The sequence below is a fragment of the Octopus bimaculoides genome, chromosome 9 (genome assembly GCF_046866305.1).
Source record: "Octopus bimaculoides isolate indiv1 chromosome 9, ASM4686630v1, whole genome shotgun sequence".
Classification (NCBI taxonomy): Eukaryota; Metazoa; Mollusca; class Cephalopoda; order Octopoda; family Octopodidae; genus Octopus; species Octopus bimaculoides.
In genome coordinates, this window is record NC_142936.1 from 20,108,593 (window position 1) to 20,130,796 (window position 22,204).

The 22,204-nt window shown below is 35.1% G+C and overlaps 1 protein-coding gene across 14 annotated transcripts in view; it reads right to left on the reverse strand.

Moving 5' to 3' along the window:
* LOC106876198 (nuclear receptor-binding protein) overlaps positions 1–22,204 on the reverse strand; it is a 126,581-nt gene that overhangs the window by 63,037 nt on the left and 41,340 nt on the right. For 10 of the 14 annotated variants that reach the window (XM_014924653.3, XM_014924643.3, XM_014924652.3 and 7 more), the window contains 2 exons: positions 12,965–13,005; positions 10,012–10,106 (listed from right to left, as the gene is read on the reverse strand). In XM_014924653.3, coding sequence (XP_014780139.1) covers positions 10,012–10,106; positions 12,965–13,005 — 136 coding nt within the window. Of the gene's footprint in view, positions 1–418; positions 455–10,011; positions 10,107–12,964; positions 13,006–22,204 lie in introns of all 14 variants that reach the window. The other 4 variants (XM_014924650.3, XM_014924647.3, XM_052970472.2 and 1 more) reach the window with 1 other exon arrangement.

Here is a 22,204-nt window from a genome sequence, read left to right on the forward strand (position 1 = left end):
CTATCATTTGCCACCTTAACAACAGTAATTCTTCAAAAATTTTGTCACAAAACCAGGAATTTCAGTGGGAGGGGGGGGGGGGGTATTCGATTGCATGAACCCTAGTATTTGACTGACTCTGAAAGGATGACAGGCCAAGTTGAGTTTGTTGGAATTTGAGCTTAGAATGTGAAGAATCAGAAGAACTACCGTAAGGCATTTTACTTTGTGCTTTAACGATTCTGATGGGAGGAGGATGAATGAATGAATGGAGAAAAAAGATAAAATGAAAATATGGCAAAAGTGGAAGATTCAGTTGTTAAGTTAGAAAAAGAAGTAATTAGCAGATGTGATGGAGTCATAATACAGTGAATGAGAAGATAGATGGAGATAAAGAGGGGATGGAGGCAAGAGAAAAGATTGAGCAATATTGTAATACCAGTTTCAGAGCTCAGTGGATATAAAATTCCAGTATCTGTGAAAAAGGAGAAGTAAAGGATTAAGATTATAGGGTGGGGAAAAAGGAGGCAAGGAAGGAGAGGGGGGGGGGGCAGTTAAAAAAAAAAAATTTTTTTTTTTTTTAGAGCAAGTATGTAAATGACACCCCATATATGCATGCTCAGATAGACATACACACACTCAAAGGATTTATGAAACAATGTACTTTACAGCTAGATGTAATTATATCCTGTTTACGATATAGGAAGATATTCTCCAAACACACATATATACACAAATCGCTTATTTATACTGATTTCTCTTTCTCAGGTTTCAAGTTTTATGCCGCTGTAATTTTTAGGAGACTGTTGGATTTCAAACTAGTTTTCTGTACATCAGAGCATGTTCATTTTTCTGAGTGTAGCTATAACTTTTATTGAACCTATTCTAAATGTTATTTTGTGAAAGCCACGTATAGCTGAATGAACCCACTCAGTGTTAGTAAAAGGGGTAGGTGGGTGGAATCTAAAGGCCACAGTGTTAGGAAATCTGAGTCACAAGAAAATAAATTCAATTTAAACAATGTACTCAACACTGTATACCAAGTACGCTTTTCTTCTTTTGTTTGCAAACTTCAACATTTAAATGTGTGTGTGTGTAATATATATATATTTCTTTCCTATTTCCTTTCTATATGTATATATGTGTGTGTGAGTGTATTATTAGGATTAAGGTGGATTAAAGTAACCAATCAAATTGGTCTAAGATCTTACTTGCTGTGATATAGCATTCTACAATCTTAGTAACATGAACATAATTGTTTTTAATGCCTTCACACCCTTCATACTAGTACTTCATACTATGCAAGATTAAGTGCTCTTTGAATACACAGCATGTGTTCAGCTTAATGAAAAACCTATGTGGGAGAACTGGAGAAGCTTCTGATAATATGGTTTATGAAGTTTTAGAAAAAAGACTAATAACTGGGAAAAGAATCCATGATCATGTTTCTTGTTGTCTGTAAATGTTCATTTGTATTATTATTTTACTTAATAGTTCTGTTGATGTACAAGCCACATCTTTCTATGTTGATGTACCGGTGGTTGAGGTGTTTGGCTCATGGCATCACGAGTTCAATTCCTTGACTTAGTGGCATGTTGGATCCTTGTGCAAGTTATTTTATTTCATGATACTTCAGTCTTCTCAGTTGAAAATGAGCACCAACCAGGTTGCTAGCGGAGCCTTCTCTCCCACCAGCTGTCACATTCTCAATAATCCTTTGTGATAAGAAAGGGAACATGAAGAATATGTCTGTGTGTCTGCTTGCGACTACATAGGTTCATTTTAGAATCCACTTTTCCATGCAAGCGTGGGTTGGTATTTGTTGAGGCAGATTTGCTATGGCTGGATGTTCTTCCTGTCACCAACCCTCACCTGTTTCCAAGTTGGGTAATATTTTCCCTATGGCCAAACATGTTTCACAGGTGATTGGAAATGAAGGAAATTGCTTGTGTAACAGTGACAGTTGTTTAACAACTATCACAATGTCAAGGCAGGGGACAGTAACACACACATTAACAATAGGCTTTTAGTTTCAGTTTACCAAACCCACTCAGAAGGCTTTGATCAGCTCCGGCTATAGTGGAAGACACTTGCCCAAGATGACATGCAATGGGACTAAGCCTGAAACCATGCATGGCATCACCTAAAACAATTAGTAAAAAGCATGGTACATGCTGCCAAGACGTACTCTCTTGTGAATGACAACTATGGTTTTTTTGAAGTACAATAATACTCATTACTTACAGTTCTAATATTTTGACAAGTAATTTGTGACCTTATGCCACTGTTAGAGATGAATTATTTTCTTATGTAATCAACATTAATTCATTCTTGTATAAGTTTCTTCAATTCTCTATGTATATAAACACAACCAGACTAGCTGGCTTCTTTCAGTTTTGACTACCAAGTCCACTAACAAGGCTTTAACTTGGCCTGGGGCTATAGCAGAAGATATTTGTCTAAGGTACCATAATGTAGGACTAAATTTGGAACCATGTGGTTGGGAAGTAAACTTCTTACCCTTACCACACAGCCATGTTGGAGTCTGTAAGAGCTCTTGATGTAATTCTCAGGCAGAATCATGATAGTAGGATGTAATGAGGCAGTAGCTCTGAATTTCAGGTATAATCCATCCAAGAGGCTCCTATACTGCTTTTACTCACAAGATATGTGTTGAACTAAGGCTATACAAAATTACATTTGCCCATGATGCCAGAGTGAGATTGAACCTAGGATTGTACAGTTTCAAAGTGAACTTTTTAACCATTTAGTCTTACTGCACATACACACTTTCATGTGTGCATGTTTGCCATAATGCACTTATATATATGTGTGTGTGTGTGTGTGTGTGTGTGTGTGTGTGTGGGTGTGAATTAAGAAAGTTGCAGCCATAATCTTCATGAATTTTACAAAACTAAGCTACATCTATAGTTTCTCTGTTATCACTGATTCATAAGGTCAAAGATAACAGATGTATCCATTACTCAAAGAAAACGCCAACTATATAGAGTATTGGTGATGCACTGCTTCACTCAACACCTTCACAGAGATAGGTTACTACTATCAGTTGGCTAGAAATGCAACTAATGTTGTTTTGTGCAACCACTTGTTACAATACAACACAATAACAAGTTACTAATAGCTATTCAATTACTTACACTTTAGATAAGATTAATTACTGCTAGCTGTTGTTTTCAGACCCTACTTCTCTCTTTCTCTCACACATGCATAAAACAGAGCAATATTGTATCAAGCAGAGAGAAAGATTCAGTATCAGACCACTGGTAGGAATCAAAAGTAAAGTACAATTAATGAGAGAGAAAGAGAGAGAGGGGGGGGGCAAGACAAACAGTACTTCAGATCATAGCCAACAGGTAACTAAGCTTTGGGAAAATTAACAATCAATACAAAACCACCACCACCACCACACACAGTAATAAAATAAAAATTATGTTCTGACTGTCACAATGTCCTAGATCTGGAAATGATATGAGTAAATTATGAAGTGCAGCTATTTAAACATTACAAAAGATTCTATTGCATTTTTAATATAGAATTTATGGCAGTCAGAGTAGACTCTTGGCCTCCACTGAGCATGATCTTTTTACTCAGTTACAGCATGATGTCATGCCTTTCAGTAAGGTACGATCACACCTTGAAAAAGTAAGCTTCATTTCTCTCAGATGCACCTGATGCAACACCCTTCTTAGTTCATTACTACTGTGCCTCACCTTGCTAAACAGAAATTAATTCTGTAAAATTCCGTCCCTGTCTATTTTTTCTTTTTCTTTTTTATGTGCCTGGCAATATGCTTAAGAAGTTTACTTCCCAACAAAGTGGTGTTGGGTTTAGCCTTGCTGTGTGAAAACCTTAGGTGAGCATCTTAGCACCAGGCCAGCTATGCCTTGTGAGTAGACAGAAATTGAAAGAATGTCACACGCACATGTGTGCATAAGCTCTATGAAAGTTACAACATACAGGTAAAGTTGTTGTTGTCAGTTCCCGAGACAACAAATCGTCCATTCACTTTGGGCCTTTGAATAAGAGATCCCTTGTTTGAAAAACAGGTAAGGGTTAGTAACTGGAAGGGTATCCAGCTCTAAAACAATGCTTTGCTTAACATAGTCATCTAACCCAAGTAAGCATGGAAAAATGAATGAATCAAACTACATAACTCCAAGCTGAACTTCAACTGCACTCATCTGACAAGACTACAAATGTTATAACGGCCACTCCATTTCTGATTTCCTAACCCAACCCTAAATCTATAAACACAACTGAGATATATTTCAGTGATACAAAACAAACCTTAGTTACTATTATATTACTGAGTCTTGATATTAAATCATACTTTACGACATAGCTGATAACTTCTCAATTTCTCTGACAAAGTTTCACCTTAAAAAAGGAAAACAAACGAAGAGGATCAATGATTTGCCCATTGAAACTTGTAAGTACAACAACACTATTGTTCACCTATTGTGATATACTCTTTTACTTGTTTCAGTCATTTGATTGTGGCCATGCTGGAGCACCGCCTTTAGTCGAGCAAATCGACCCCAAGACTTGTAAGCCTAGTAATTATTCTATTGGTCTCTTTTGCCGAACCGCTAAGTTACAGGGACGTAAACACACCAGCATCGGTTGTCAAGCGATGTTGGGGGGGACAAACACAGAAACACAAACATATACACACACATACGACGGGCTTCTTTCAGTTTCCATCTACCAAATCCACTCACAAGGCTTTGGTCGGCCCGAGGTTATAGTAGAAGACACTTGCCCAAGGTGCCACGCAGTAGGACTGAACCTGGAGCCATGTGGTTGGTAAGCAAGCTACTTACCACACAGCCACTCCTATGCACTCATACAATAAATAAAATAACAATGTTAATATCATCCATGAGTTATCATTAGACTTAATTAAGTAGAGCTTAAAAAGTGAAGGTCACAACCTCCTTTTTAATTCTTATCATTTCTTCGAGGTAAAAAGCTTCTTTGTAAACTAATCAATCCTAATTCTTTTCCTGTTTAATGGATTTGTAATATAGTGTTGTTATCAATTTTGATTACAACCAGAGAGATTTTGCCTATCATCTGAACTTAAGATAGCAAGTTTTTAAACTAGGTACAGTGCAGCCAGCTTTTGTACTGTCTTGATTATTTGAGAGAGAGAGAGAGAGAGATTTTGAAGACAAAACATACTGTTGAAATATTGCTCAATCCAATAATCAGAGTCAATCCCAATCCCTACTTGTTACAAATCATATCACACTCTTCTTCTTCTTAATAATAATAATAATAATAATAATAATAATAGTAGTAATGGGTGGGAGGGGTTTGATCAGTCACCAGGACTGTATTGAAGCAGAGGAAAACAGCTTAGAGTGGTATATAAAAAATGCCATGGAGCCATTGTTGAAACATACAAAGAAGGCTGGCATCATCAAAACTGAAAAGTGTGTAATGAAAAAAAAATTTAAACAAGAAATGAACATCAAAAAAAAAAAAAGCATGGAAAGAAAAAAATGTACGGTCAGTTTGCAAGAGATGTGAATGCAAAGACAGATAGAGAGGACCAGTGGCTTTGGATGAAGAGGAGTAACCTGAAGATAGAGACAGAAGCACTCATATGCACAACTCAAGAACAAGTGTTAAAGACCAATTATATGAAGCGCAGAATAGACAACACTACCAACAGCGACAAATGCAGAATGTGTGGTGAGAGGGGTGAAATGGTATGGCACATCATTAGTGAATGCTCGTATTTGGCACAATGCAAATACAAAACATGCCATGACGATGTGGCAAGAATGATCCATTGGGAGCTCTGTGGAAATCATGGCCTACAAAGAGCAAAGACGTGGTATGAGAAAACCCCAGAAGGAGAATTGCAATATCCTGTGGGATACAATGATCCAGTGCAATCATCTGACCAGACTTTGGAAACCAGATATTGTTGTGGTGAATAAAAAAGAAAGAACATGTATGATAATCAACATAGCATGCCCCGGTGACAACAGGATCAAACTGAAAGAAGAAAAAATAAACAACTATGAAAATTTGAAGTGGGAAATACGAAGTTTGTGGCCAATGAGGAGAGGAGACGTGGTTCCAATAGTAATTGGTGCACTTGGAAGTATCAGCACTCAACTACCAACATGGCTAAAAAAAATTGGTGCAAGTGTGAAGGTAGAACACCTACAAAAATCAGCATTGCTTGGAACTGCAAGAATTCTTCTCAGGGTTCTTGAAGCATGACCAGTAAACAAGGGTCACCTTAGTCTTCTGGCTGTGGACAGCTGACACTTTCCATGATACCCAAAGCTGTGAGTTTTAATCACATAACAATAATAATAATGGTTTCTGATATAGGAATAAGGCCAAAAATTGAGGAGAGGGGTATTAGCCAATATCCAGTGCTTCACTGGTACTTTAGTCTATCAACCCCAGTGGGATGAAAGGTGAAGTTGGCCTCATCAGGATTTGAAACCAGAACGCAAAGAGCCAGAACAAATACAGTAAAGCATTGCTCAAATAATACTGTCAGTTAATGATAATGATTTCTAAAATAAGCACAAGGCCAAAATAGTTGAAGGAGGATGTGCTTCATTAAACTGACCTTCCTACTTGGCTGTTTGCTTATTTTATTGACACCCACCTTCAAAAGAATGTAAGAAGGATGTAAAAGAACCTCAGCAAACACTGCAAGGTATGTTTCTTTTTTTATACAGTCTACTGATTTAATTGGTTTTAACAATAACAACAATATCAATTGTAAGAGAAATAATAATGAAAATATCTTCAACTGCAACATATTTCATACAAGTTTTGAAATATTTCTGACATATATAACAAAAAAAAAACAACAACCTTTTAGAATAGTTGTTTGCTTAACGAGCCTTGTAGCTGAAAAGATTAGTAGAAGAAAGTACTTTTGGTTAACTATTTAGCCTAGGATAGTGTTTTAAAGCTTCAGGAAAACTAACACTGGTAATTGGTCAGCAATCTAGTTAGTCAATTATTTATTGGTTTATTCTTATTTGGTAGAACGGAGAGAAAAACCTTCATTCATTAAAACAAGCCCGAAACAGAAAGAATATGCTATCAATGACTTCCTAAATTAATGAGTGCCAGAAAGGAAATAAATCTACAGTTTAGCAATGTACTAAAAAGTGATTATGTGTATAATTAAATACTTTGTGTTCCTAACTCATTCACTCACTTTGTATACCCCCGCTCCTTACATAAACACAGACAGTGACACACAGACACACATACTATACTGTCTATAATCATTTTTCAAAAATTCTTGTCCTTAGCCCTTCTCAGTGCCACCATTGCCAAATTTGTCATTGTTTGAAGGGTCATTAGTTAAATTAGCTTCATTACAATTACGTTTTCTTGTAGAGAACATCTCAGACAGCCAAATGAATTGCATGCATTTCACTGATGCTTGCTGTTCCTTACCAAATTCAACTGTGACACATGCTGCATCAGTTATGACTGCAACTCTATTTCTTTCCAAATTGAGATTGAATTCAGAGTTTGTTTCAAAAGATTCAGTTAACTTTTCAGCAGATGAACTTAAATAAATTCTGATCATTCCTAAATTCCAGAATTTACTTGACATATGTACATTCACATTCAAACATCTGTGATTAAGCAGCAATGTTTATTTCACCTAAAGAAATACTTAATTTTTCAAAACTCTTCTTTCTATCAGCTAGTTGTTTTTTCTCCAAATCATATTGCCTTTGAATTATTTGTATTAAATGAGAACCTTCTTCAGTAAACCCAAAGTATTAATTACAATAGCTTTACCACTTGTAACTATTGCATTCATTGGAGATTCATCAGTAGCAACTAATCTGGATACTATTTCATCTAGAACAATGGTTCTTAACCATTTTTTGCCAATGTTTGATGTTTTAAAAAAAAATTCCCTATTATATTTTTATAATTAAATATTAGGAATTGTATAAAAACTGTTAAAATATTTTGTGTACTGTAGAAGTATAACCAACACATGGCAGATAAATTTTAACAACAAAATCTTATATGGACCCCACTAAGGGTCATATGAACCCTTGCTGAGAACCACTGATCTAGAGTTTTAGTTTGTTTTTCCATAAAAGAAGGTTATTTTCCACTGGTAGAATGTTTTCAAAGGAACGTCATCTGTTTGAATTATACTAGTTTCTCAGAAATTGTCTTCATGAATAAGCTTTAAATAGTGTAAAAAAACTCTTTCTTTAACTAGCCAAACATTTTAAGATGGTCTAGCAATTTATAAGTTTTTAAGTAATACAGCTGTTTTGCATCTTTTGTCAAACATCACAGGGTCCTATAAGAGAAGCCCTACTTGTAAGCATAGGCTCATCCTGTAGATATCTTCTTCATCCAACAATATCCAATTATTTCACAAACATTGCTACAGCAGATATTTGTCACTTTTCTATACATTGACTTATGGTACAAGTAACTACATGTTGAAATCTAAGCTATGTTAACTGTTGTTTTGGTTATGTGCAGATAAATAATGACAGATGAACTCCAAACTATTTTTAATGACAAAACAATTACCAACTATAAACATATATCCACACCCTTTACAGAACAGTTTATTGCGTATGTTGCATGGAGGTATGGGTATAACTGTGTGCTTACATCTATATATTTCTTGAGTGTGCATAAAATTGATTGTGTATGGATTAGTACATATGAATGTATTGCTGTAGCTGTTTCGGGAATTGCTTTAAATATTTTGATGATAAATCATCAGGTCAGTACATAGAAACGTATATAAAAACAGAATAAAGATAGTAGTTCAAATGACTACTCAGACAGTCTAAGCTATCATCAGATAAAATGACACAGTAGATAGATACATGTGTATTACTTCAACATGTACAGTTTTAAATCAATAAATAATATTGCATCAGTTCATATTGATATATTGCTACCACATAATTATTTTCATTTGAAACAAGTATGAATGAGAAATCTCTAATTCTTTTTCATATTGTCTAAGTCATTTTGGATAATAATTTAACTATTATTAAAACTGAATTTAGTGACAATCATCATCCATCAACCAAAGAACACATTGTTGAATCCGTCATACAACAAAAGAATGCCAAGAATCTCCCTTTCATTAGCACATTTAAGAATCATGAACGAAGTGTTTGACATCTAAGTGCTGACCTTTTAAAGCCAGCCACTGAAATAAACAGAGAAATTCTTTCCTTTGTGTATGTAGCAAAAATCAACTCATCAGTAAATAAATATCTAACTATAAGATTTATCCACTGCTATCAGGAATAGATTATGAGTTCTTAAAAATAAATGAACAGACACTTAAAAAAAAGGAGTTGAACTTCTGTAGGCTTTACAAGGGATGCCATTTGGTAAGGTCTTAAGAATTAAAGCCTTATCGCTTGGCTTAGATCATTTCAGATTCTCAATTTACTAAGTGATGTGCAGGTAAGTTAAAGGTTAACTTACTCTGTGCTGGAGTGTAATGCTACAACTGATAGTAAAAACACCTAAATGAATTTGAACTGACAAATTTACAGTTAATAAATACACCAGTTATAGCATTTTCAGATTAGCCTGTAACTTGACAAATGTTTTTAAAACATTATGTCCATGCCCTTAACTAATATATCCCAACATTGTCAGTTTTTTTTTTCCATGAAAATTGAGAGATGAAGAAGAAAAAAAAAAAAACAGTGGTCATATAAAAATCCCCAAACAGGATTTTTATATCAATGATTAGAAATAAAAAGTTTGGTTTAGGAGATGAAGTAGAAAGTGAAATCAACATGGCTTATGAAACATTAAAAGAAAAAACTGTGATTTTGAGCACGATAAAACAAGAGAGTGAAAAACTAAATAATGTTTGAAAAAACAAACAAACAAAATAACACAAAGACTAATGAATATATGTGAAACACATACACACACACATACACATGTTAGACATAGTAATGAGGAGATCGAGGTATTGATGCTGTTTGTTATGTTTACCTGAACCAATCTTGACCAGTCCATTGTGTTGGATGAAAATAGTATCACAGGTGAGGTTACCATGGATAATCGGTGGGTCACAGGAATGTAGATAACTAGAAAATAGAATTAAAATAAAGGTTAAAGCCAAACAAAATAAAATTAATCAATAAAACAATAACTGAACTTTAAGAAAAAGAGGGCATCCAAGAGAAGGAAACCTTATCAAAACGGACATTGACCTAGACAGTCCTCTGACCTGTCACATCTCTCAAACCGTCACCCATGCAGTCATGGAATACAAATGCTAAATGATGATGAAGATGAATTACAAGAAACATTTGCATAGATGCAGCGTGGCTGTGTGGTAAGAAGCTTGCTTCCCAACCACGTGGTTCTGTGTTCAGTTCCACTGCATGGCACTTTGGGCAAGCATCATCTACTATAGCTTCAGCCTTTGCTACCAGTGCTTCACAACCGCAACTTTGTAGTTCAGCAAAACAGACCGACAATAAGTAGTGGGCTTACAAAGAGTAAGTCTTGGGGTTGATTTCTTTGACTAAAAGGTAGTGTTCCAGTATGACCGCAGTCATAACTGAAACAAGTAAAAAAATAAATAAAAGTGCAAGAATGAAATTTGCTTGGGGGTGCAAGCCCAGGTCCAAAACTTTTGAAATTTTAAAAATTTCAATATCAAAACAAACATAGGTATAATAATAATAATAATAATAATAATAATAATAATAGTCATTAATCAAATCAAATAAATCCAATAATCTTTTCTACTCTAGACTTAAGGCCCAAAATTTTTGGGGAGAGAGCCAAAAATAATTAAGTACCAGTACGCAACTGGTACTTAATTTGCCGACCCCGAGAAGATGAAATGCAAATTCGACCTCAGTGGACCTTGAATTCAAAATGTAATGGCAGATAAAATACTGTTAAGCATTTCACCTGGCATGCCAACGTTTCTGCCAGCTCGCTGCCTTCAAATAAATCCAATAATGGAAAAATGTTTTAGATTAGTCCAAAAATGTTTCTATGCTCATTTGTTTTGGCAATGAAATTTTTCAGGAGAATGTTCAAAGCATCTTCACTCCACTCCAAATTTTAGTGGGGCAGCAAGCACTCTCCCTACACCCTCTGTTCCCAAGCCTGTGAACATTTGTACCCCACATGTAACACCCACATATTAATAAAATACAAAAAATAGAATAAAGGTATTGGATGACCATCACACTGTGACATTGTTTTGAGCTCCTGAGTAAAGGACATAGCACTTGTTTTAGTTTGCTTGATTGACAAAAGGAGAAATAAAATTTTTGGAAAAAAAAAGAAGTTTCAGCTTAAGTTTTGAATTAGTAGTTTACAGTAAGGACACCCAAATGTAAAAAGAATAGCTCCAACAAAGAATACATCATTGACGTGCAAACTCAAAGAAGAAAAAAAAAAGGATGTAAAATAAAATAAAAAAAAATTTTAATACACTAAATAAATGTAATTTGTTTACTCTAAAATAATCATCATCATTGTAATTGTTTAACATCCACTTTCCATACTGGCATGGGCTGGACGGTTTGATTGAGAACTAGCAAGCTGGGAGGCTGCACCAGGCGCCAATCTGATTTGGCAAGGCTTCTACAGCTGGATGTCCTTCCTAACACCAACCACTCCAAGAGTGTAGTGGGTGCTTTTATGTGCAACTGGCATAAGAGCCATTCAAGCAGCACTGGCATCGGCCATACATGACTGGCGCTTATTACGTGCCAGTCAGGCAGCACTGGCATCGGCCATGCTTGAATGGTGCTTTTTATGTGCCACCAGCATGGGTGCCAGTCAGGTGGCGCTGGCATAAATATATTTGTTCACTCAGACAACATGCATGCCATCATCATTATAATGTATAACAAACAAGTGGCACCAAAGAGGGGTGTGTACTTGAGGTAGTTATCCAACCCACTTGAAATAGCAGCCAAATCCACCTCACCAAATGAGACTGCCAACTAGAAAAAGTAGTGGTAGTTGTGCATATTGTCCAGGGAAAAGATGGGATAATCACAGCTGGTTCCCTTATAATTTGTAGGTCTGCTCAATGAGACTTGACTTGGGAGTCCAACAACAATAAAAAGTTAAAATCCCATTTATGATATGAAGAAAAGCTTTAACATCATTCAAGGTTATGCAAAATCATGAACCATATTTCCTCACTACCATTTTTGTTACTTTCTACAAGTGTGAATGAATGATATCAGTTTTCAGTTAGTTTTATTGTAAGATTCCTTCGCTCAAGACTCAATGTATCTCAGCAGCAATGTAATTTAAGTACCTTGGTCTTAATTTCTAAATAGAGGTAGGTGGCACCTTTTACTAAATCACTATTATTTTCAATTTATTTTATTGCAGCATCATTTTAATTCCAGTTCTTTTTGCTCTTGCCAAGTTAGAGGTCTTAACATAAGATTTTTTACTACTACTACTACATCACAAGGTCAAGTCCTTGTTTGGTATGATGGATGGCTTGTATATCTCAATGATGCCAGGAGCTATGCTGACAGAGTGCATGTCTTTGGTCAAAGGACAGAGGCCAAACTAATATGGGGCCACCTCTTCCCAGAGGTAAAAATGGGTTTGCATAGGCACAACACCCCTATCTAGAAAAATAGCAAGGTTACAGAAGCATTGATGGCAATCCAAAACCAACAAGACCCAGGAGAAGAAGCTGAAAAGACAGCCCAGAACAGTCAAGTTGTTGATGGCTTATGCTCCATTAACTACTTCTTCTTCATCTTCATCTTCTCACACCTATCTTACTTCACTCAAAAAATAATCAAGTGTGCCACTACCACTGTCCATCTTCTCTATGTCAAGTTACTTTTACTGTGTCACTTTCACATTACTCTGTATTAAACATGCTAGTTGTTCCAATAAGAAATTTTCCCAAGACACCTGAGCAAATCAAGGTAATTATTCTCACCTTAGTGCTGATAAGATCTGAGTACACCATCGTTTCCATGCCTATGAAAATAAGAAGGACAAAAAAAGAAAAAGAAGAAACTTTTAGCAAGGAAGAAACAGTTTAAACAGATGCACACATCGATGACCAGATCTAAAATTTACATCATTGCTCCACAGAAACATGTAATCACATGTAATGATAAAAAACAGGTCAGAAACAAAATGCAAAAATAAAAATTGTTGTTAATATAATCCATCATCTCAGAGAAACAGTAGCAGATGTGGAAAAATGTAGTAACTGTTGAAATATCAAAATGTTTACTTTTTAAAATTCTTTTAAAAACTGGATGAAATCTAGCAAAAAATTTATAAAAATAATCTAGCATAAAGACAAGTTTAATATAAACAAACTGACAAGCAAATGCACAAAATAAATAAATAAATAAATATGACAAACAAGAACAACAAATAAAATATGGTGCTGGTATGCGTTTAGTAAATTTAGAAAGGTTACACATGGTTAAGTAAACATGCTGCACAATTAACAACTAGAACATCAGTAACAACATCAATAGATATGTTAACAAGTATGTTAGTTAAGTTAAAGGTCTTTTTTATTATTATCATTATTACTATTATTTTTAGTTTTCAGGCAAACTATTAGTTGAATGAATGATCATGTGTCTTGAATGAGAAGTTTGTATTTTAAGACATCCAAAGACAGATTAGTTATTTTAGTAAGAGCTGTTGAAAATTCTAACTCAACAATTAAATAGCCAATATGAGGTGACTGTTTATTCAATATAATTTTCATGTTCAATATCTCCAACAAATTAACCAGTAACCTAGTGTTATCCTATTTGTTTATGTGTCAATCTTAGTGGGGTTCTGTAGTTAATCCCCCATAAATTTAACACAATAGTCATTATTCATTATATTTAATGCTTAGCTGGAATAGCCTCATTCTAGAAACAAATTTACATTAATAACAATTGCTTACTTTTTATTTTAAGAAACAAATTTGTTCTATGCTTTTTGTCATTCTTATGTTATCATAAAGCTATGGGAGTTGGGTCAATTTCTATGGATTACTAAATATGTGCTGTTTAACCACAAACTGAAAATGATACCTAGTTTGTTGCAAAACAGATTTAGTAAACACAGTAAAGAGTCTTGCCAAAGAGCTCGACCCTATTTCAAAGGTTTCAAATAAAATCCAGGAACATTGGCCAACCAAATGAATGCTAAACATAAAAAAATATTTAAAATTCAAAATCATTTTTGTTTTCATTTGAAACTGAATTGGAATATATTGGATAACTGACTACATGGTCAAATTTTCAGAGATTGTTACACCCATTCTGTTATGGTTCTCTGCAACTGTCTTAGGGTGCCAAGTTAGAACATACTGATTTTTGTAAGATTCTACAAGTGGCACCTTCTCTATAGATGCTACAAAAATAAACTAAATAATAATAATAACAATAATAATAATGCATTGTGAAAGTATTTGTCCCAACAATTTATTTACAAATGTTCAACTCTGTAACAACAAAATTTTAGCCATGCACAAGGAAAATTAATGTGTATATCTTAAAAAAACAAAGGAGGAAAAAAAGAAAAAAAAGAAAACCCAGCAAAATAGAAACCAAAATTTGGTGCAATAACTAAGGCAGGTGGGGTTAGGGTGTATGTGAAAGAAGGTTGAAGAACAATGAAGAAGAGATAAACAAAAGGTTTTTAGAAGAGGTTCCAAAAGTACAGGTGACGTAACAAGGGAAACAGTAGTGGCGGAGTCAAGAGGGAGAAGCAAATGTTCATAGCATTATTTCATGATTGTGAAATGAAATGAGTGAAAAACAGTTTTCCTCTCAACCATTTGGTTCTGGGTTCAGTCCCAGTATGTGGCACCATGGACAATTGTCTTCTCCTATAGCCCCAGGCTGAACTTGTGAGTAGATTTGGTAGATGGAAACTGAAAGAAGCTTGTCTATATGTGTGAGTGTGATTCCTTGCTTAGACGTTGCATCATAGTTGTAAATGAGTGTCACTGTCATACAAGCAGTATCATTCATTTCCAATATTCTGCAAAAACATGTCTGGCCATGGAGAAATAGAAAATATTGGACATATGATGATGATGATGATAATGTAATGATAAAAGTTTGTTAGATTTAAGGACTAACCAATAAGAATGCTAATGCTTTACATTGTGCAATCACCCGGCAGGTTTAAGTTAAAAGTACACAATTATTGGAGAAAGAGGTGTTATATATTGAAATATAGAGTTTGAACTTATAGGGAGTCAAACAGCATTCTAGTGTGGCCTGAGTCATTGTTTTATAAATGTGTATCATTTGTGTTGTTTACCATGGGCACAGATTTAGCTAAATGGTTAAAAAGTCTCCTTTTTTAATTATGAGTTTTAGCCCCAAGTGATCTCTGTGCACCTTGTGAATGTAAGTTGGACAAAATCTCTTGTGGTTATTTGTCCTGGTTCTTTACATTTTGCATTCAAATCCTTCAAGATAACTTTGTCTTTTATCCATCTGATATCACTAGAATAAAGTACCAGTTATGTACAGGGGCAGGGAAGAAATTTAATTGACTGCTGAGTTGTGCCAACATGCAATAGGCTAGAACGGTACAGCAGAACCCCAAACTCCTCCAAATGACTACTAAAATCCCAATAACTTTAAAATCTGTTCTTATTGGATCATTAGTATTAAACCAAAGTCCAACTGTGGCTCCTAGGATTACAGATGGTATGTTACAGGTTACTAACCAATTACATTCACCAACATCTACAACAAGTACTTATGAATTAGGACCACTACCATTACTACTACTATAACAACTACAAAAATTGAAGATCAGGTACCTAAAGCTAAAAGTTATAGAGAGATAAGAGGAAGATCTTTATCCAACTGTGGAATAGAGAGGGCTGTATTGATTGATTGATGTGTGATAATATAAAACCTGGTGTATTTCTAATGTTTGTAAATATTAGGTTGTTGTTATGCGTACATTGTGTGTATGTGTAACTGTTGTTGATGGTTTTCATCTCAAAATGTCATTGCCTTCTCAAAGTCAGATTGACCCAATGACAAATTGTGACACTTCTACTCACCCCCCACCCAAAAGCTAGTAGTTAATCAGTGTTGCTATCATTATCATTTAAACTTTAGAGCAAGGAGGAAGAGGAAGAATACAAACACTCACATATTTAGCAATATTTTATATTTCAGACTTAATATGTATTTTAATCTGATAACTGAATATTGTGTCAGTTAATGGAACAGTAAAAATGCTGCCTTTACACAAGGACCTTCTGTCCATCTTCATCCACAAACACACACACACTTGCTAAAATTGACAGCTAATTTATCATTTTGGCCTATTTTTTCTTCTTTTTTTTTTTTTTTTTGGTTTTTGTTTTTCTGAGTTAGTCTGACTTACACATGCAGTCACCACTGCAGTTGGTATAACTTAATTGCTGACACTGAGAAGAAGTAAACAGAAATACTTGTGCGTATTTGACAATATTTCTTCACAGCCTATGTGCATGCCCATACATATACAATGACAATAAATACTCTACAAAAAGCAGATATATCCACTGAAAATTTCATTACTCCTAACTGTGGAAGGTAGTTTTATACACCAATCTATCTTTTGTCGAGGAATGTCATATTTGAAACTATTTTCTTTTGAGATACGTCAAGTTTATCGAGGCAAGGTGACTTGCAGAAAATACCATTTCTACTTTTTGGTAGATATTTACAGCATTACTGGAATAACCATGAAATCAAATCTCACAGTGTAAGGGTTAAAATGTTCAATAAACCAACATTACAATCAAGTTTCAGTTCTTACTTGAAGCCCTTATACACCTGCTGATAATGATCTTTAGAAATGACCAAATTAACACCCTATTTCCTGTTACTTCTCTTATAAATCCAACATGTATGAAGTCATAAATGCAAAGAAATACTATAAAGGTTTTATAATAACAGCGAATGAGTATGGCCATAGCTATAAGTCTAAAACAGTAAGAGAATTAATAACTATCCATAGCTTCACCAGCTATTAGTGTTCAAGACTCCCACCTTCATTTCCCATAGTAATGCCTCTTTTATTGATGTCAAGAAATTATTTCTTGGCCTGAGTGGTTTTGCAAAGAAGTACCCTACAATACTGCACAACCTGTGCCATCTTGTCCCATAGTCTTTTCCTCTTATTTACCTATCTATACTGTGATCAGTAACTGGAGTGGAAGAGGAGAGAAGGGTGGCTATTTTATATTTAAGTTCCATACTAGAAAGGAGGAGAGGGGGTCATTATCAAAATAAACTAGGTTGCCCAGTAACAATGAAAGAGGATGGCAGTGTTTAGAGGACACAAAGTAGGTCACAGGAAACGATCCATTTAATCCATAGGAAAATATGAAAAAGCAACAAGAGACTAAAGGCAGAAAATAAGCTAAGAATTGGTAGCTAACACAAAAGCTAAGTATTGGTAGCTGGGATTCTGATGTCTCTTGCCTAGTTTATAAACATCAAACACATTTTGATAGGATAGCCTACCAGTGAAGTATCTGGGATTCAAGGTATATAGCTGTTTAGCTATTGAACAGATTGAAGCTGTACAATACTTAATGCATAATCAGCCATGGCTGAATTAGCTTCACAGTCACCCAAGGAGTGAGTGGTGAATACAATTAATAGGAAAAGTGGTGTTCTATTTCCATAGATGTTGTAACAGAGTATTTAGTCTACTCAATTGGAGCAGAAGGAGCCAGAGAATCAAAAACAAAACCTGACTTATATAAACTGATGTAAGATCCAGCTGTGCTTAATTGACCTGAAATATTAGTTACATAAAAGATTTGGTGAGGTAAACAACATCTACCATATTCTGATGTAACAAACATAAGAATTTTTTATAAAAAGAGAGATGAACTCCCTCCACACACAACTTACCAATTACAAATGTTTAACTCTTTATCTAAATTATTCATATACAGAAACAAAGTTAATTTTTTTTTTTTAGCTTCAGGGGAAGAATTTGGTTTAAAAACAAATAGTTTTCTTACATCCATGTCAACATTCGTAAGTAGAAAAGACAGGACTCGTGCATAAAAAGTGTAGTGAGATCAAAGGCAGCTTTCACATGTGGCAGATGCACAGGAACATCCAGGAAATAGATTTTATCAACTGCTCTCATGATGCTCTACAAGTAGTCACAAGTTTCTGTTATGTATGTGACCTAATTCGCAGTGGCAGAGGATTCCAAAAGCATAGTAACCAGAGTAAGAACACATTTGAAAAAAGTTCATACAGCTATTGTTGTTGTTGTTGGCACTCTGTCGCTTACAACGTCGAGGGTTCCAGTTGATCTGATGAACAGAACAGCCCGCTCGTGAAACTAACGTGAAAGTGGCTGAGCACTCCACAGACATGTGCACCCATAACGTAGTTCTCGGGGATATTCAGCGTGACACAGTGTGACAAGGCTGACACTTTGAATTGCAGGCACAACAGAAACAGGAAGTAAGAGTGAGAGAAAGTTGTGGTGGAAGAGTACAGCAGGGTTCGCCACCATCCCCTGCCAGAGCATCGTGGAGCTTTAGGTGTTTTCGCTCAATAAACACTCACAACGCCCGGTCTGGGAATCGAAACCGCGATCCTATGACCGCGAGTCTGCTGCCCTAACCACTGGGCCATTGCGCCTCCACTATACAGCTATTACACCTACTGGAAACCAAAGGACTTCTTAGTGTGGACGACAGATTGTATGATGCTTGAGTGTAAAGTATGATGTTTTATGGTAGTGAGACATGGGCCCCTGAATGCAGAGGATTTGAGGAGAACAAATAAATGAAGCGAGCATGTTTTGCTGGATGTATAATATTGGTGTACATGAATGAATGATGGAATACAAATGATATGAGAAAAGTTGTGTATAAGAATTAGATGCAGTATGCAAGAGATAAGACTGTACTAATACAGACATTTGATTATTATATATATGAATGACAACAGCTACTTAATGTGTCAAGCACTCAAAGCAGATGAAGACCTAAAAAGGCAGAGGATAAAGTGATGAAAACCCAATATCAGGATGTAGAACTTCACAAAAGAGATGGATCTACACTTGTATTGAGTTCTTTACTGGGGTTAATGTAGACTGCATTTAAGCATACAAAAACACTCACTTTTGAGAGAGAGAGAGAGAGAGAGAGAGAGAGAGAGAGAGAGAGAGAGAAAGAAAGAGAGAGAGAGAGAGAGAAAGAGAGAGAGAGAGAGAGAGAAAGAGAGAGAGAGAGAGAGAGAGAGAGAGAAAGAGAGAGAGAGAGAGAGAGAAGAGAGAGAGAGAGAGAGAGAGAGAGAGAGAAAGAGAGAGAGAGAGAGTGTACACACACACACACACACACATACATATATATATATTCATGTTCAAATGTCAAATAATTCTGTAAGAATCAACTATTATTAATTGGTTGCATGTGGTATTGTTTCTCAAATGCTAAGAATCCTAAGAGCTTGCACAAGCTGTCAATTTCTTTTGTTTTCTTCTCATCAGAGCATAATATTTCAAGCGTCAAGAATGTGTAGGATTAATTCATGTGGTTGTTGTTGTTTCTCTTTAACTTTTAGATACACTAATGTAGACTTTATATTGTTGGTTGGCCAATAACTTTGGTTGACAATAGATTTCAGAGGGTTGCAACCACTTAAGGTCAATGAAACTCCTATGAGTGGATTATCAAAGGAAATATTGTTATTTCCTTTGTCATCTGTTCAACATAATCGTTCTCTATATTTTCACACAACACACATAATGAAACTTGGATATTCTGCGAACTGTATATAGCAGACAATTGAAATGATTTCTCTTCATATATATATATATATATATATATATTTGATTAAATGTGTCACTAAACTACTGCAAATGAGCTACAAAAGATCTTTTTATATATATATATATATATATATATATATATATATATATATATATATATATATATATAAAAAGATCTTTTGTAGCTCATTTGCAGTAGTTTAGTGACACATTTAATCAAATATTTGTTTCTAAAAATAATATTAAGTAAAAGATTAAGAATTAACCGAATGTGAAGACTTAGCACCTTGAGATATAACTCAATTCCTGGTCAGCTATGACAACACATTCAATAACTGGTACTCACATAAATCATGAGTGTATGGAACACTATTTTAAAAATTGATTTATCATACAATATAAATCAGTTTGTAAACTAACATGTAATTCGATAATTATTATGATATAATGTAAGCCCAAATGTCAAACTGACTGACAACCAGTGTTAAATGATGACAACTTTTCGTGACTTTAATGTAACTCCCATTCTGATGACTGAAGAGGATAGTAACATAATCATAGCATACTATCAAAGCAAGCATGCATATGCACACACACACACATCATAACTTCCCAGAGAGATGACTGTGTGTGTACACACAGGGTGTCCCCACAAAATATATGCACACTTTAACAGCTGATAACTCAATTTCCATTTTTCTTTTTAGATTTAGCCCATTGGAAATGATGAAGGGAACCAGACTATGCTTTGAACATAGGAAATTTATCCTAAAGTGCTATTGGAAGTTGAAAAATGTAGTTGAAGTATAAAGATAATTTAGGGTGAAGTTTCAAACAGATCCACCTATGCTACTTCCCATCACTCAAATTAGAGATAAGTTTGAAGCAAATGGAACTGTTCAGAATGTCCACATGAAATGTTCCGGAAAACCATAGACATCAATGAGCCCCACAAAACAAGAAAGGATACTTGAAACATATTGCTAGAGTTCAAGAAAATCTGTGCCACAATTGCTCCTACTGGGGACCTGAAAAGTCATATATTACAGAGGAACATCATCTTAATTTACCTGTAGCTATAGTATGGTGTGGTTTATCATCAAAAGGATTAATTGGGTCATTCTTTTTTGATTGTACTGTTACTGATCCCATTAATTAGACTTGCCGTGACAATCGGTCAAGTCGAGCATTCAAGAGAACATTGAAGATGTGGAATTTCATTTCCAGCAAGAGCCCTTGGTCTATTGATTAACATACAAAAGACCAAAGTCATTTATCGTCTTAAACCTAGAGTAATGAAACATGAATGTAAAATCGTCCTGATCAGGAATTAACCTTTAAGTGCAGTAAAACAGTTCACACATTTGGGTAGTATGATTTCTGATGACAAAAGTCTGGATGTGGAATCAGCTCACCACATTCGGCCAACTGTGATCACATCTAAGAAGCTTAGTGTTTGACTACAGAAATAACATGGCATAAAACTATCAACAAAATGCTAAGTATAACAAGCAGTACTATTATCCTGTCTGCTGTACTCTGCCCAGACCTATACACTATTTTGTTGGTTATATCAAAAGCTGATGAACTGCTAATTATTTATGAAATACAATGAACAAGTCTTGGCAAGACTACAATCCCAACTATGTGGTCCTGCAATGTTCTAATATGCCTAATGTTGAGCCTACTTTACAGGAAATGTATTAGTCTTAAGTGAGATGTAATTCATATAGGAAATGCTAGGATCCCTAAATCTGTGCATTACAACAAAGAGTGAAAGCAAATGTACCCAAAACTCCCATTATAATGGTGCCATTATGTGACATTGCTACTGGATGGGAAAAGACAGTGACTAACAGTGAAAGATTGTGGAAAACTACAACAGAAAAGAAAGAGAGAAAAGGCTAGAACAAGGTCCATTTCATGGGCTCTGCCAACAGTATTCTGCAGCATCTGTGAGTATGGATACACCAGTGCTTTTTGCCTTCAGTCCTTTGAAAGAATTAAGCATCACTTATGGAGTTTCTTTAAGGTTTTTCATCAGACATGTTTTCACATAATATTGGAAATGAACGACACTGTTTGTACATGTAACGTAAAAATCTTATATCCTTGGAGTTTGGATATAGACTACACTGTAACAGTGTTATAAAACTACACGACTGCCTTCACAAATGCGACTGCACACACCACACTGTCAGTACGCATGCGCCTTTATAAGGTTTAGGACAGTTCACTTGTTATCCTACAGAGGCGTCAGGATTTCACCACCACATCTCCCCTTTTTGAACTTGATTTTCCTTGGAAATCAGTATTTTTCTTATATTTATTATATACTTATTACCACCTCTCTGCCCACCCCATCTTTTTTTCTTAATTCCCCGGGAAGAAA